The sequence below is a fragment of the Corapipo altera genome, unplaced genomic scaffold (assembly GCF_003945725.1).
Source record: "Corapipo altera isolate COAL_440 unplaced genomic scaffold, ASM394572v1 58, whole genome shotgun sequence".
Classification (NCBI taxonomy): Eukaryota; Metazoa; Chordata; class Aves; order Passeriformes; family Pipridae; genus Corapipo; species Corapipo altera.
In genome coordinates this window covers 2,256,861-2,274,711 of record NW_020884898.1, presented here as the reverse complement: position 1 = coordinate 2,274,711, position 17,851 = coordinate 2,256,861, and the positions used below count along the sequence as shown (strand labels likewise).

Here is a 17,851-nt window from a genome sequence, read left to right as displayed (position 1 = left end):
TCAGTACTTTAGAGTGTTTTGTATCAGTTTTGAGCTAGGTGCAAAGAAATGATCTTTTTCTAATCAAATTAAAAGTATCAGTCTCAGGATTGGCCATTAGTATGAACAAAATATTCTATCTTTAAGGACATACTCCATCATCTCTGATCAGGCTTGCGGGTTTCTTACACTTGTTTCCTTAGAAAGTGTAAGAAAATGAAGTTATAAGGGACTGGAGAACTGTAGCATTTACACCCTTTCAGCTCTCCCTATCCCCCACACTCAGTATTCATTGCTCTGAACCAACACGGGCCCACAAAGTCAACTTTGCAGAATTCAGCCCATTATTGCCATAAAGCAAATAAACAAAACCAAATGCCATCTCTACATCTCCTGGAAGCTGTAACTCTTCACAGCATCTCCCAAGCTCTGACCATTACAGTCCAAGTCTTCAAATGTTGCTTATAGCCAAGTGTTGTTAGTGCTCTGCAGCAGAAGTGGCCTCCTTGCCTTGAGGAGGTGATGCTCAACCCCACCACTGACTCTCTTCACTCTCATGCCTCCACTCTGAAGCCTGAAGACAGAGCAACCATTTGGGCACAGCAAGAGACTCTGCAGAGCTGATCAGCAACAGTCTCCTAGGCTGCAGGCTGCAGAGTGGAAACTTAGAAATCCTCAGGATTTTTTAGGAAATAACCCATTTCTGCATTTTATTTTAATCACCATCTGTGAAATACTGAGAAATACCAAAAAGGAAGGCACAAAGAAGAGGGGAAAAAAAAGAAAATAAAATTGGTTAATCCACACAGCGGAAAGATGAAGGAGGAGCAGAGCAGTATGGTGTGCTGAAGAAGACAGGCTCCCACACACCATGCACTTGCCATGCCAGTAGCATGGAGACATCAGTCCAGTCTCCTCTAGTGCACAGCACCTGCAGTTTGGAGTTACAGTGGCACAGCACAGCTGTCTGCCAAATCAACTTGGCACTCTTGAGGTGATAAAGAACACAGTTTATTTGGGATGTTCCAAACCAGGTCCTGAACTGCTATCTGAAAACTTAAGCTGAATGTCTCTTAGATTTTATTTATCCAATTATAATCCAACATTAGAGATCCCCAAAACTGGGGGAAAAAAAAGAAAAAAAAGAAGAAACAAATCAATAGCACTAATGTTTGAATCAGAGCCTTTAACATTCATTTTGTGTATTAAATTAGGCTTGCAGGAATCCATCTGAGCAATCACTGAGAGATTACACAAACCTGTCCAACATACACGTCATGCTGCCAGACTTAGCTTCACTTTTTCTGCCACCTGCAGTACAAACTGTGCACTCCCGTGGACAAGCACCTGTCCCTCCCCTAAATTAGGGCTTCACAGTCACATCACAACTTCTGATGCTGACTTCCAAAAATCAGACTGCACTCAGCAAAAGCCTTACTCCAGAACAGCACCACTCATAGCCTGCTGCTGTCCTAAGGGGATACCTCAAAAACCTCTGGTGTCCCTGACTAAATATTATCTACCCTTCTGCTGTCCCAGGGCTCCACCAGCCAAACACCCTTATGGATCACTGATTACAGTTAGGTGTAATCACCCTTGCACAGTCACTGCTGACAACACAGCACATATTCACAAACTCTACTACTGCCAGGGACTGCCTGCATGGTAAGGCAGGTTTTCTTCCACTCATTTAAGTTCCTATAAAGTCAGATAGTTGCATCACTATCCATGGAACAAAGCGTGAAATACTTTTATTTCAGTGCTTCCAATATCTGCCTTTTTTTTTCCTGAGAGGGACTGACCTCACTAGCAAGGATATAGGGCTGGATGTCACTAGACAGAATCCAGAAAACCATTTTCCTCACTGAAATAGGATGTGGTTTTGAAATAAAAAAAAAAAAAACCAGAAAATAAGCAAAAAAAAAAAAAGTGTACAAATAACTTGCTACCATATTCCCTTATTTAACTGGAATACAGCATGTATCTTCATCTTTCAAACATCATGAAGAATAGTATTTGCACATCAAGCCTCAAATGGTTTTGAGTGAATCATCCCTATCAAAGAGGAGACCTCTACAAGGTTATATTTAAGACTCACAGGGAATTTCTAGGACTTTTGGGAAACCTGATCCAGCATTCTTCATTACCACTGACAGCTGCCAATTTCAGAACTTAATACATTGCATCAACTTCCAGTTCTTCATACAGATTTCTGATGACCTCGAAGTCTACTTTTCTTTTCCTATTCTCAGCCCCTGATTAAGCAAGGCACTTTTCAATCCTTATAACCAAAGCTTTACTTTTTTAATCCTGGTATCCAACTCTTCATTAAAAAGAATGCTGTTATCTCTTGTCTTTGCTATTGTCCTGTGCACTGTTTTTACTGTAGTTATAAAGACAATTTTTCTAAAAGGAAATGTAACTTTTTCTGTGCTGTCTCCAAGAAACTATGCACATTGTACATAAAGGTGTATAAAAACCCCCTAGGTCCCTGGGGCCATTGCCACTGCCTAATTCTCCTGCTATTTTATTACTTACTAATCTATGTTTCTGGAAATACCAAATTTGATTCTAGAGCAAACCTTACACATAGTTTTTTTTTTGGGGAAAAGATACACACATCTTCTCATAGTGATGCTACCGGGTATCACTTTACCTCTGCCAACTGGAAGAGTGCCGACTTCCCACAGTGCTTTACTGGCTCAGGACTTGGCAACTGGGAAGTATTTGATGAGATCTAGTTACAAATGAACAGAAGAGAAAATATTTCAGTGGTACACAGGAAAGACAGAAAGGAAGGGAGAAAAAGAATGAAAAATTAAGGGGTTAGTTAAATCAGTCACTTTTACATCCTTCTGGCAAAAGGCCCTACTTCAGATAGACAATCCCAAACAAGAAACACTTAATAGGTATTTAGAAGACAGTGAAATACAAGCAAACCAGGATTTCTTCCTTAGATTAGGCTAATGGATACTCAATCTATGTTTGTACTGTCCACAGCTAATATTCTATCATGCTGTGAGTTTTATGTGTGTTTTATGTAACTAAGTGAACAAGATATACCTGCTGCTTGAAAACACAAACTGTGGTGGTCAAGGTTAAATGAAATTCTCCTGAAAGGTCTGGGCAGTATTTCCCATTTAGTCAGACATAGAAGAGGACCATCTGTCCTCACAGGCACTGCTTGTTTCACTTTCTTTAGTTAGAAAAAGGAAATAAGACCTTATGTCTGGAGATCAAATCTAGCCTTCCAAAGAGCTGTTGGTGTACCACCACCAGCCCTGAGTAAATAACTACTGCCACACTTCAGGCAATTGCTTTTACAGCCAGATTTCTTCAGACATGCTTCCAAGTGCAGCACTGTAAGTTCACCAGCGCAAGAATTAATAATTATTTATCAGATTTGACCTTTTTTGGCATGGTATTACATGGTAGTATTTGACCTGGAAGCCTTGAAAAGCCTTGGGGCAAGATTTCCAGTGTGTCCATGGGATCTGCCTCATCACAAAAATCACATTCAGCATCATGACTGGGAAAATAGTGACAGGACAAGGGGCAATGGTTTTGAACTGAAACAGGACAGTTGATGTTAGGAAGAAATTCTTTTCTCAGAGGGTGGTGAGGCATTGGAACAGGTTGCCCAGAGAGGTCATGGATGCCCCATCCCTGTAAGTATTCAGGGACAGGTTGGATGGGGCCCTGAGCAACATGGTCTAGTGGAAGGTGTCCCTACCCATGGCAAGGGGTGGAACGAGATGGGCTTTAAGGACCCTTCCAACACGAACAATTCTATGGTTCTATGATCTTTCAGATGCAAAAATTATCAGCTTTGACTTTCTCCTTATATTTAATTCTTTCTTTTGAACTAGATTATTTGAAGAATTTACCTTTCAATTGTCAAAGAGATTTATTACACTCCCCACTCATCCCCCTCCACAAAATCCAGGACATTCATTTCACTTCAAGCTATTTAAAATACAGTGAATAATACCCAAATGTGCACTAATAATAATTTTTAATATTAAACTAAAATAATTCAACATTCTAGTTTTGCTTTGAGACTGTTCAGTGAACCTGCTCAGGTCCCCACTGAACTAAGTGATCTTGTACACTGCACTTTGCAGGAAGAAGGTCTCAACTTTTTAATTTTTCTACCATAATAAATTCTCACCTCTTAATGATTTTTTCAGCACAGTATGAATGGCAGAAAAGGGACAGAATAACATCCACACACTGAAGTATAGTCTGAGAACATACAGGCATATCTTGCCTCCTGATGCACAAACTGAGGACAGAGTAAGCAAATTTTGACAAGACAACAGGTGCTCCTAACAAAATGTGAGACCTTTGTAGTACTAATGGAAAGAGAGTAAGCCAAAAATTCACTTCAGTTAAAAAAAAAATAAATAAAAAAAAAATTCAGAGTTAGGAAAACAAACTGCAAGTGACAACTGTATAAGTCATTCTGCTGAAGTTGCTGGCCAAACATCAGAAGGTAGAGGATGGCTGATCAATCAGCTCTCAGTGAGATTACAGATCCCATTCCCTGTCTTAACAACATCTTCCAGCTTTAACTAGAATAATCAGAACCTGCAGTACTACAACCACAAATAGCCCCTTGTTATGTAGAGATTTAAGTTGGGGGATCATTAGAATCAAGTTACTATCTTTTATTACAATGCAGGTATAATTTTAGCTACTATATTATATTTCAGCTTGCATAAGAAACATGTGCCATGGCACCACAATTTTATTTCCCTCCTAGAATAGGCACTGCGCTTCAATACAAACATTTAACATTTCAGCATATGGGCAAACAGCAAATACATTTGTTTTTGTCTGGGAAGATTACAGCTTTCCCTATGGGAAAACTGGAAGAGAAGACACAGATTAATTCTTACACTTACCATTTTAAGGCATTGAAAAGTTTTGGATTAAAATCTTCTGTTTAGCACAGAAATAAACAGAAAAAACTGCCTGCAAGCCTTCTCAAAGTGAGCATGTGAGAATGCAGACGGGACAAAATCATCCCCAAGCATGCATTTTTTCTTAAATGATAAATAAGCTGCTGGACTAGTAAAAACAAATCCACCTTGTTGCATATCACATGTGATTTTTTTTTTTTTTTTATTAAATCACCTAGAGAAAAACTTAAGAAAAGCTGCTGAAAGCAAAGAGTTTTGGAGGTTTGGATTCATTTTCGTTTTAAGATGGCTTAACTAGCAATTTTTCTGCTTCCACTCCTGGAAGCCTTTTCTTTGTTTAATAACAGATGAGAGTTTAGCTAAGTAAATCCAAGAGGTACTCTTGTTTCCTCTCAGTGAAGCAATCGTCACCATCTGTTCACGTTTGCCAAACACATACAGTAAGACCAAGAGAGCAAGGGGTCCCATCTGCTCTGCTTCCCTCACATGGCAAGGAGGATGACAGCGACCAGCCCATGTGAGCAGACAGCTTGCAAACAGCCACCACGCTAAGGAACACAGTTCACTGCTCAGCAACCACTGGCCTATATAATGGCTTTCCATAAAGGTACAGATGAGAAGGACAATAGTAGGGCCAAGTATTTGCAAGATCAGAGCAGCATGAGAAAGCTGGAAGTGTAACTTGGCAACACTCCAAACTTCAAAAAAAACTCTTACGAGGATGTCACATCACCTTTGAAGACCTCCAAGGCACTTGCCTGCACACCCACAAGATCCAACAAAGTCTTGCTCCCAGGATTTTCATCATCTGTAGTGGCGAGTCACTGGGCAGGCCTCATTAGCCATATCCTCAACAGCTTTAATTGACAACTATAGCACTTGGGACAGACAACCAGATGAAAGACTAAGGCTGTAAAAACAAAAAGAATCCCACCTACTCTACATAAATCGAGTTGTTTCTGAGTGACAGGGGACTTGTACTCTGGGGGTAAAGGTGTCCATTTTAAATGACAAATCTACTCAATGGGATCACTGTCTTCACAAAGAGGTACTCTTATTCACCCATCTGCAAAGGCAGTGAAGAGAAAGGGAACATACGAAGAACACCCAGCCAGAACCAAAACTGAGCTGGGATGGCTGCCAGAAGTCTCCAGGCACATCAGACCACAGCACACTTCACATTTCTTCACAGGTCTACTTGGCTACTGGTTAAATAACTACTTTCTCTCCCTCTGTTTTTCTTTTGTAGCACTGTACATTGCTGACAGCAGCCCACTGCAAATTGCTTGCCATAATTCAGCTTACTAAATGCAGTAATGCATTCATATAGACAGGACCCAGTAGGAAGTGGAACAGTAAGGAACAGGGACTCTTGCCAAGCTCGACAAAGACAGCCTGTGCAAATGAAAGTCCTTATATTTGATCGAGTACAAGCAGCTTTAATAGTGGGGGAGAAAGCTTAAAGAGGTTCTGTAATATGCTCAGTACCTTCCCCTGGAACAACCTAAATGAAATCAGGCTGCAAGCTTAGAAAAATGCCATTTCTCTACTGCTACAGATAAAACATCATGTTCATCACTGCCATTAAGGTTTTATGGGAGGAATAACCATGGCCAACAATGTGGGCTTTTTCTGTTCTCTTTTCTTTTCCAGATTTCTGTCCCTTATTTCTAGCCACAGAACAAACCAAACCCCTCTAAACACATTTAAACACTTTTACAAGAAAAAGAGATTAACTCTGACTCTAAAACCGTCCTCAGTAAATTCTAATAAACTTTCTAAGCACCTCTTCTGCCTAACATTCTATGATTCATACATGCACTCCAATGTGCAAAATGAGCTGGCTCGGCATAGTGGCATGCAACTCAAAGCACTGCCACATCCATATGACAATTTTCAGGTTTGTTATTTTGTTGTTTGTTCAATTAGAGATTCTAGGTTCTGTGAAATTCTGAAAGTATGGCTAAGCCACATTTGACAATTTAAGAATGTTGTACTAAATGCAATACATACCCTGTTCAACTCTGCAGATATCCAAAATTGGTGTTTAATTAAAATGTAAGATGGCTAGCATTTTTAAAACTAAGTTAGCAGATTCATTTGTGCAATATTTTGCAATAAAATTCACAAGAAATGTTCTCCAGCATATATCTTTTAACTTGGTTTAAAAGGCTGGCCTCAGTACATATCTTCACCCTGCTCAATTCCACTAATAATTTTCTCAAAAGATTCCAAATTGACTTGTAACTTTCAAAAAAAAAGATGATATGTATGAAAACACCCTCATGATTAAAAATATTAACTCTATTGTATCTTTTGCAGTGGTGTTTGCAGTCAGGTATTTTATGGCACCCGAATCAGTAAATTGTTTCTTCTTCATTGGGCCTCCTAAGAAAAACACCAAGGCCCATTCTAGCTAAGCTAAAAACACACAGTGCACATTTCACTGAAAGAAGCGTGTTGTACGTAGTCAAACCTCCGTAAATACACAGAGTAACAAACAGGGTATCTTTTAATCCCATTATGCTCCTCTGCAATAGTGCCAGCTCCAATCCCAGACTTTTCAGAGACACACTGAATATACCCGTACCATAATTGATTCTGCAAGAAGTACCAGACTCCCCCAAATGGGTAAGAAGAGTATATGTGTGGAAACTCAATTCACAGAGAAACATTCAATACATGGGCAAAGAAATTCTTAAAAGCAATGTTTAATGAACTCTAAATCTTCAATATGTGGAGGAAGGTGGATAGGTTATATACTTATGGGTAATTTATAGGTTTGATAAGTCACCACCTAACGATGCTGTTAAATATCCTTGTAGCTGTTGTGATAAGCTTCTTTTGACCTGCAAGGATTCTTCAAATGATCCTGCCTGTAGGGCAGTTGCTGTTTTGCACTGCTGCAGCCTCTTCCAGAGGCAGTGCTTAGTGTAATTTCAGAATGTCTTTTAATTATTGTTTTCCTAGATGTAAATTAAAAGGCCATTTTGAAAACATATCTGCAGTGATCCTTTGGTATGGAAAGCTAAGTAATGTTCACAAGACCAGTATCTCTCATACATGCTCCAGCTGGTACAACTGGCCAACATCTTGTCCGTTCCACCCAGGATTTTTTTAACACAATGGTGAAGAAGACAAACATCTACTGATGAGAATCCCTTGTAAGACAGGGTGCTTAGCCATTCAGTGACAACTCTTACCAGTTCCTTGCTTCCTCCCATCCTCCCCCACCGTATTCAGCCATTATACCTCAGCAAACTGAAACAATGCGGACTCCTCCGTTTGTTTTACTGCCCCTGGGACTCCAGGTTGTGATGTGTTTGATGAGATCTGTCAGGAAAACAATTATGCTTGCATTACCTAACTCCTCAGTTTCAGTATCAAACTTCAACATATTAAATTTCTGATCCATCACACACAAAGACTCCTGGTACCCAAGAGCAAGCAAATGACCCCCAGCACACCCATACAACAATCTGCTTTCCAGGAGGCAGGTAAATAGGTGATCTGTGAAATGGTAATCTTAAATTATTTTTCAGAAGGAAAGCCTTTCCTAGGATCAACAAAACAGGCTTTTTTGAAGGGCTTTTATTTGCTGGCTGATATGTCAAAGGAGGGTTAGCAACAAAAACTTAACACTATATTGTATTTCACAGTTCAGTGAAAGACTTGAGACTGCAGAATAGTGGTGATGACAGAGCACAGATTGCTACTTTGCACAGAAGGTAAGTGTGGACAAGGACACAATGTGTGCAGGTATTTTGAGATACCAGATCTATCCCAGACACTAAGGTAACTGCATTTCATGCTGCTTAACTTGTGCCAATTAGTTTTACTGCCAATGACACCTCTGATTAATGTTAGGCCTTGGTACAAGTACTAATTATTTTGCCATTGACACACACACCTGCAATGCACTTGTTAGGTGCACCCTCACTACAGGCTGTTTAACATCCTAGAAAAGTAAGACCAGGTAATATGCATTGCTAATTCCTGATCATCAATTAGGTACTTTTAAATCACAAGAGCTTGTTTCCTGGCACCCAATGAAATTTTTCTTCAATGGGTAAAGAAAAGGGCTTGTGACCACTGGCTTAGCAAGAGCAGCACACAACACAATTCCTGCCTACTACCACATGGATCTGGCACTTCCCTGCTTCAGCACTGTAAAATGAACTGAAACAATTAGGCGAGCTGGTATTTGTCTTATTTGTCTTACACTTTAAAAGATTCAGCAGTGAAATTCAAGAAACAGACCATTATCAAGAAGTACTATACAATGTATGACATTGCTCTACTGGCAATGTAAGTGTACAGAAGCATCTCAGAAATACTGGAAGATGGATGTTGAGTCATTACCATAGAAGTGTCATAAGTGACACTGGAATTAACCAATTCTAAGAAGCTTCTAAGTATTGCTTTTTATTGCTGGTACACCAGGCCTTTCCTCTTCTTAACAAGAAAAGCCAGCAGGTTGTTTAAGAGCCTAATTACAGGTTAATTACTTAACTCTGGCCATTACCTTTAATCAGTAATAAAGGATCAGTGCTCCAATTTATTTCTAATAAATTTTGAAAGCCTCGGATCTTAAATTGGAACTCAAGTTCTTGTGCGTTAATGTTAAAACAAACAAAAAAATTATCATATTTTCTGTGTGTTAGGATTGCAATGTATCTGGTCCATAAGTAATGGCATTTAGGGAGGAGTATGAAGGAGTACATATCAATGAATATTAAAGATAAGGGAGTCAGATTCACAGCTGGTGTGGATACAGATAATAAAAAGAAGCCCCGGTTATGACAAAATTTCTTTCCGTATGCAGTTAAACACCACCTGGTGTCCTGTAGAATCACTATTTATGCAGCTAAGTATTTCTATGTCATTTGATTATGACTATTTCAAAAGTTGGAACGATACAAACAAGTGATGCTTGCAGATGGCCAGGATTCCTTGCAACCTTATTTTTGTTGTGTTTATACCAATGAAACCCACTAACACTTGGCTGAAGCAGTGTACACTTTAAAGAAAAAAAACCACCACCACACCGCAGTTGCACTTCTAGCAGTAAGTGGAATATGTTGACAAAAACATTATACATCGCAAAGTTAAAGCATCGTTGCATAGAGCTATTTGGTGGTTATAGAACAGAAGAAAATTTTGGAAATTCCAGAACTATGGAAGCTGATGACTAAAGCCACCACAGCAGATCAGAAACATAATGTAACATTCAAATACACATCTTAAAACTTTAGTTAATAAGGTTCTAGTTTAAAACTAAGTGCAGGAATGACATATCTCTAAATTAGAGCTTAGACCACAGCTCCATTATTGCACTAGGGTTTCCACCACGCTCCTAAACACACGCTCCACACTCAAGTCTGACCTACCTCTCTATGATAGGTCTGACCTACCTATAAATGATTCAATAGCATTAATCCAAAAAGAAGAAACAAATAAAAGCACAAATTTTATTTAAAGAATTTTGATTTTTCTTTCAGCTGAACATCAGATGCTTCCTAAAAGGAAACACTTCGAAAAAAACCCCTTTTTAAAGAAACTCACCTCTGCAAACTGAAACAATGATGACTTCTGACAGGCTTCTGTAGAATTAGTTGCATCAGACTGGCAGGTACTGGAGGAAACCTGAAACAAGGAGTGTGCAGAGTAAGACCTCAACAGTGTTTCTTTCAAGCTAAGAACAACAGTGAGCAAAATCAAACAGAGCATTTAAGAGAAAATGGACAAGCTAATGTTTCACAGTCCTGGAAAGATTAAATCATATTTATAGATGAAAAGATAGTTTAGCACTCATTTTAATGCATTTGAAAATCATCTAAGAAGAAAAACTACAAAAAATACCAGTTTTTTTCTTTTATAATTCTGAACTTGTCAGAATAGTTTTATTGAACAGAATACTAAATGGATTATATTGGGCTACACACTCAACTATCTTGTACTGGTGATGCTATCAACATTGCTATATCTGTAGTTGGTGCTATCATTCTGAATAAGAAGATTATCTAGAAGGTAAAAAATGTTTTGAAGACACTCAGAGTTGCTAAGTGATGGAAATACTTATTAGATAACTAATTCCAAATCTTGACAGCATGAAAGTAAGTAGATAAGTATTTTAGCCTAAAATTGCTAAAATAATGTACCTAAACATCCATTTTAGGGGGGCTTTTGAGAAGCAGTGCAAGAAAGAGCCATAACACCTGAAATAAAAATACCAAAAACTGACTGTTCAAAACCAAAAGCCTTATTTGAATTAACACTGAGCTTAGCCATACTATTCTTATTAGCTAGAAATGTTTAACCAAACCTCATTCTGTAAAGGATCTCTATCAAATATGATATATTCATTAAGTATCACATTTGAGTGTGAAAGATGTACATATGTAACTCCTAGGAGCATAAAGTACCTTTAATATAAAACAAGGTGTGTAACATGGCTTTTAAGAAACAGAAGAAAAGGAAGGAGGCTTTGTAAGATTTCAAGAAAAGTTACAGAATGGAAATTGTTTTCCCTAACAATTTTTACTTTTTCCACAAAATTTCAGTTTACTTAAAACACTGCAATGCAAATGTGGGTTTTTTTTCCTCTTATTTATTACCGAAACAAGTATATCAGTAGCTTTTACTGTGAATGCAAACAAGATATAGCTACCAACTGCACCTTTTGCTGGTAAGCACGTAGCACCACAGAAAATGCAGACCTACATAACGTGCTGTTTGCACTTCTGCTGTTTGTCTGAGATGCACTGCAATAGCACCAGTGGTATTCTGTTTCAGGAATCTGCTACCCACGCTCCCTTGAAAACACTAAATCTGAGTGTAGCGACCCACAGGCCAAGGGGAACTATACCAACACGACAATTTGCTTGTTTGTTTCTTCCCTGCCACAAAACCAAGCAGCACCAGTGACTCCTATGATCTATATTTCCATTATATTTATCAAACACTGAGAAGGATGTTTTATCAGTATACTTTGGAGTGTACCAGCCCAAAGGGTTACAAAGAATGTATCTTTAATGCCTGTCTTTTGCTTTTTCAATGGTTTGTTTCACTGATGTAATGTTTGTTACTGGTTTTTCTTATGTTTCTGTAGGATCTGTTTAAAATATCTGTGCCTCAGCAGTACTCAGGATTGTTCTGGGAAAGCATCTTGTTGCTGTTGAGTGACCCATCTCTGCAGGTCTGAGACTCTGCAGTGGTGTGAAATATGTAAGGTTGCTGCCTGCATGGCTAAGCACTCATTTGGTTATTTTAGGCCACTTCACTGGTAGGATTCTCCCAGGAATAACCAAATTTGAGGTTGGTTCCCCATATAACTTAACTTTTCTGCCTTATGTAGCTTAGCTTGCAGTGTCTACTGAAGCAGCTTGTTCATAGTGGAGCCTTTCCAACGCACCACACAAAAGGGCACTACTTTGCTTAGGAGAAGCCATGTGAAAACTCCCAGCTCCTAAGGTGGGCACTGCAGGGCCACGCATTCCTGAACTCTGCCCAGCTGCCCATACAGACACTGTGGCTCCACAGCTCCCTCTGCCTATCCAGGGCCATGTCCACCGGAACATGTCAATACATGCCTGAGATGGCACGGCACAAAGCAGCTCTGGGTTAGGAGCCACTGACCCATGGACCCCAGGAGCACCGTGCTGGAGTGGAGATGCCCTCCCAAGGGAGGCTATCCCAGCTCAGCCCCTGCAACACCAGGGCTGTAAGACATTCCCTCCCTGGGCAGGGGGAAAATGAGTGTTCTCGCTGCCTCCTCTTGTGCTGGGGGTAGGCACAGCTTGCTCACTCTGTGGTACAGCAATCACTTACTGTGGAAGATGCGAAGCCCAGTTTTCTATAGATTTGTGTGTAAAGGACAGATTGCTGGTGCACAGTAACTCAGAGGAGATTTTACAGTTGGAACCACTACACTTTTCCTATCACTTCCTCTTATTCTTTAAAAAGTTAATGCTGTTGCACTTGCTTGACAGAGAACTAATTTGAGCTCGTTTCTTCTACTCTGCTGCTCCGCAAACACTCTTGACTTGTGGGAAACTTATTATCTCCAGGACTTCTAACCTTTGCCAGGCTGAACCTGATCAAAGCATTAAAATAATTACCAGAGGGAAAATATGCACAGATAGTGCCATTTGGTGTGTCTCATTTCCTACTGTAATAAAATGTCCTCAACATCTCATTGCTTCTCCTCTTTCTTCCTCCCAGCTTTCCCTCAAGCTGCACTGAAAGGTTTTTCACTTCTGATTTACACCTTGCACAGACCTGGCATCACGTGCAAGATAACCTTTTGTTTAAAAAAGAAGGAAACCACGAGAATAACACCTCTGTGGCCTTCCTTTCCCTCCAGGGTACTGTAACCTGCTCTAAAATGATCACACCAAACAAAGGTGGAGGACAGACCCTAGGACAGCCCCTGGCTCACCTGTCACTGCCTGATGTGAAGCTTTAATGCTGTCCCGATGTGGGACAGGAGTCTGCCGCTGGGCAGTGGAAAGCCTGGCAACTGGTAGAAGAGACAGGTTTTGGACTCTACTACGGATTTTGGGATTTCTGGGCAGTAACCTACAGAGAGGCCACTAGGTGCTGCTCTAAGGCAAGGAAAGGGCCCGACGGACCAGTAAGGGAGATGTGCAGTGAGGCAAATGGGCAAACAAGGAGCGCTGCTCACCCAGCTTCGGCCGTCCTGCTAATAACCTGCGGTGAGGATCAGGCTCTGCCTGGCACAACGACAGCAGCTGGAGCAGACCCGTCTTTGCTCAAGTGTTCAACAAAATACGCTCATACACACACCACAGTCTTGTGACCCAAAACCTAGGTGGAAACTCCCTGCATATCCAAATCCTTTGTCTACTTGCCCTTAAGGTCTGTAGCTTCTCTTGCTTATCTGCTGAGTAACTCCAGCTGCTGCCTGGAAATCAATTATATGCCAACAATGAATTCTGTTAGTAGAAGAAAAGCTCTCTAGTCTACTGAAAAAAATAACAAAAATAGGAACACACCGAGAGATGGCGACTGAAGCCTCAAAACAATTCTGTAAATATCACTGTTGTGCCTCTTCCCATCCTCCTGCTGGCAGGTCACTTTGTTACCTGACATCTGGGCTTCTGACAACCCGAAGATTAAACACTTGATTTGAAAAAACCCTATACATCCATTTAGCATAATCCTGACAGAACATCGGCAGGTGTTGAAAATGTTTATGTGGGATTAATAGACAAGTGCAGTGTCCTTCATCTTCTCCCAAGTTCTGAGCAAAACTATGCCAGTGCTGCCCTCCTCTCCACTGCCAACTTTTAAGATGACAATAGTATTTAAGACATATGTTACCAGGCCACCCAAGCCTGCATAATCACACATATGCACAGCAGTCACACTGCATTCTGACAGATAATCTTCTGCCTGGCAGACTCCCAGTTTAAGAACCATATCTATGCATGTGTATCTTAAATGTATACACAGACTTTAATGATAATGAAACCTACGTGATATAATTTAGAGCACTCTTTTAAAAATGACAGTGTCCATCCTTTTATGTTTTTTTAAATAGAAATGCCAGGGTTTAGATGTATAACATGTTTATATACTTACGTGCAGATAAAAACAATACATATATTCTCCATAGTTAACCAACTTCTGAACCTCTGCACTAACCATACCTCAGCAGTCACCTCAGCACACCAAATTCTCTGCCATGTCGATGCCAACTCTAAAGCAATACAACTGAGCCCTCTCCACCGAAGAGCAAAGAAGCCCATCAACTCCATGATGAATTCTTGAGCTTCTTTCTGAGCCTGTCAAACCACCTCCTAGCATGTTCTGCTAACCTTCCAAACGCTGGTTGGAGCGTAAACCCATAAGCATGGAAATCCAACCACAGATTCTCATAAAGGCATGCAAAGATGAACATCTTACGCCTCCTCTGTCCACATGCCCAACAGTGGGAAGACAGAAGAGTTGTTCAGTTATTCAAGTCTAAATAGGTTTTGTATCATTACTGCATTTCAGAAACATGGGCCTAAGAAATATTTGCTCTGTATCTAATCATCGCTGAAACACAATGAAAAGCAAAATAGAAGACACATCAGGGCTGCCACACAAAAGAAACTGAGAAAGTTTCCCAGTGCATGGAAACACAGCTGGAGACTTAATTCCCACTAACACGTGGGTAGGAGGACTGAACTTCGTTCATTTGGGTCCCTTTGAGAATACCAATCACCCAGATTGTTTTGGAGGATGTATTTTACATAGTGGACCCTCAAAAAGTATTGGAGATGTGCAGTTTCCTGGGAAAGTGCTCTGTGGCTTACCCACTTCTCAGAGAGGGTAGTACAATTAAAATAGTATAACTGATTAGTACAGGCTAATTTATGGCCCATCGTGATTCTAAGCACAGCCAACAAGTCCCACAATTAGTTTTGTTCAGGCTGTATTTATGACAATAATTTTGCTCCCCACTTTTGGGGAAAGCAGATTACACAGCTTGCTTCTTTGATGTGGAGAGCCAGGTTTCAAAAGAAGACTACAGGCCCAGAAGAGTACAGAAGAGTATAGCTTACACATAAAGTGAATATTACATCACAAGGCATATTGCACACTCCTATCAGAAAAAATGAGGTTTATTTAGGCACAAGGGAAACATGTCTTTCGCTCAAAGAAAAAAAAAAGTCCTGACTAAAAGAATATCCATGTACTAAAACAACTGCATGGCATTCTCTCTGATTTGTCTCTAAATCTACATGTAGATTTTATTCCTTCACTGCCACCTAAAATCATATTACTTGAGGTTATTATACAAAATGAAGAAAACTCAACTCACAAAGACCTTTCTTAATGGAACTTAGTATCTGTGACTACAATATACCTTCCCTTACATTGAAACATAACAGCATAGTAAAAACAGTTTTTATGCTCCAAACTGAGAGATTACAAGTTTGAAAAGTACAGGACAGAATCATTTTAGAACAAGGTAATACATTTCTTTTCACTTCTTTGCCAACTTGACACTAGTGTTTCTGCAGCACGGAAGGCCAGCAGCCACACCTGCACAAAAACCTCCATGGCTCAAACTGGTGTGCAAAGCACCGAGGAGTCTTGGTGGTAGAGGAACAACCCATCTCAAACACACTACACATTTTCCATTTGGGGGTATCACATGTAGATTAAGTTAATTATTGCTTTTCCTCCCAATAACAACAACAACAACAAAAAAGAAACCCTCCTCACTTCTGCTACTCTTTCCAGGCTAGAGATTCATGGCAGTGACTACCTATTTTACCCAACATACAAGATGCTTTTTGAACAATTTCCAAAGCTGGCCTCAAAACCAGATCATATTAATAATCAATATAAAGAAAGACCAGAGGTCTCTGCACTACTGGAGGTATGCAGGCACACTTATTTACTAGACCCCTTTGTAAAAATATAAAAAACATTTGTGATGGCAACTGAACTACAAACTTCTTTTTAGATATAAAGACTTAGTGAATAGGAGTAGACTGCAACACTTTGACTACCCCCTAGCACTTGCATGGTTTCAGAATGCCTATACAATGACATTGACTGTATGGAAGTTATTAGGTACTTATTTTGTTGTTAGTGCCAAGGTCACAGTTGTGTGAGGTATTACAAAAGCATATAAAATCCTTGCCTACAAAAGCTTGCAAACCACCCATTTGTTAACACAGCCACAGCATTTCAAGCCTTCTACCTCTGGCAATATTCTTTCATAGGGTAGACTTGACAGGTGTGATCAAATATTCAGTCAGCAGAGTTAATATAGAACTGATACAAAAACTGGACTCAACTTCTACATTCACAGTTGGGATACAAGATTCATACTTCAGTCCCACCTGAGGTTACCTGAGATGTGTCCTAAATTTCATTCCCCACTGTCAAATATTCCTGTTATGAGGTCTCTTTAAACTGAGGTCTCATGGTAAGGGAGAGAAGAAAGTTCCTTACCTCTTGTGCAGTAAGTGCATGTTCCCCTGCTAGAAGCAGCATACTTAGGCCTCCCATTTGTGTAGGATCTGTTAAAAGAGTAAAACCAAGTCTTAAGTTGATTCATTTGCTTGTTTAAAAAACCTACCACTTGCAGCATTAAACCCCCAGAAGACTACTTGTCACAGACACTCTAAGCAAGCTGCCATAAAAGGCAGTTCAAGAGAATCACAAATAACCATTTCTGTACCCTCTGGGAAGGCTTTCAAAGCTGTTTGAAGGATTTAATTGGATTTGTGTGCTTAACACCCCATTGCGTGGATTTACAATTTTACTGCCAAAGGTTTTATGTACTACAGAGATGAATATCTTTAAAACAGCAACTGTAATGATCTCATACATAAATATACACAAAGATGCACACGTTTATAACTCAGTGGATACTCCTACCAAGGGATTGGTTCCTTCTTTAGCCACCAAACAAATTAAAAGATGGAACAAAACAACATGATCAAGCTCAGAAGCAAAATTTCTATTTTCATTTGTCTTTAATTTAGAGCTGCATTTAGTGGTGAAAAGTGCCAGCCTGACAGCTCTGAAGCATGAAGTGCTTGATCCTCTGTGCCAGAACAGCACAGGCACTGGCCAGGCAAGCTGCCTGCCTACTTGTTGCCCTGCCAATACAATATATAATTGAGGCAAGTAAAATGGAGATATAAATGTTCTTTCTCCAAGTATCTGATACTGACAGCTCCTCGCCTCCAGCCTTCCTGCACTTCAGGAGCTCAGAAAATGACAACAAGTGAAAGCAATAAACACTGGCACTGCATTAGCCATGGAGTGGCTTTTCCACTCAGAACAGTGGTTGCTCTTCATCATTATGAAGACTAACTGTCTGATTTTCGGGGAATGCCTTGGAAGAAATGCCGGGGCCTGATTTAACAGTGTCATATAGAGAGAGGGAGACACACTGTGGTCCAAATATCTCA

General features: G+C 40.0%; 1 protein-coding gene across 25 annotated transcripts in view; it reads right to left on the bottom strand.

Moving 5' to 3' along the window:
- Nucleotides 1-17,851, bottom strand: part of BBX (BBX, HMG-box containing) — a 141,054-nt gene that overhangs the window by 29,951 nt on the left and 93,252 nt on the right. For 24 of the 25 annotated variants that reach the window (XM_027648632.1, XM_027648633.1, XM_027648630.1 and 21 more), the window contains 4 exons: nt 16,884-16,951; nt 10,470-10,550; nt 8,157-8,237; nt 2,636-2,716 (listed from right to left, as the gene is read on the bottom strand). In XM_027648632.1, coding sequence (XP_027504433.1) covers nt 2,636-2,716; nt 8,157-8,237; nt 10,470-10,550; nt 16,884-16,951 — 311 coding nt within the window. The remainder of the gene's footprint in view (nt 1-2,635; nt 2,717-8,156; nt 8,238-10,469; nt 10,551-16,883; nt 16,952-17,851) is intronic. The other variant, XM_027648612.1, reaches the window with a different exon arrangement.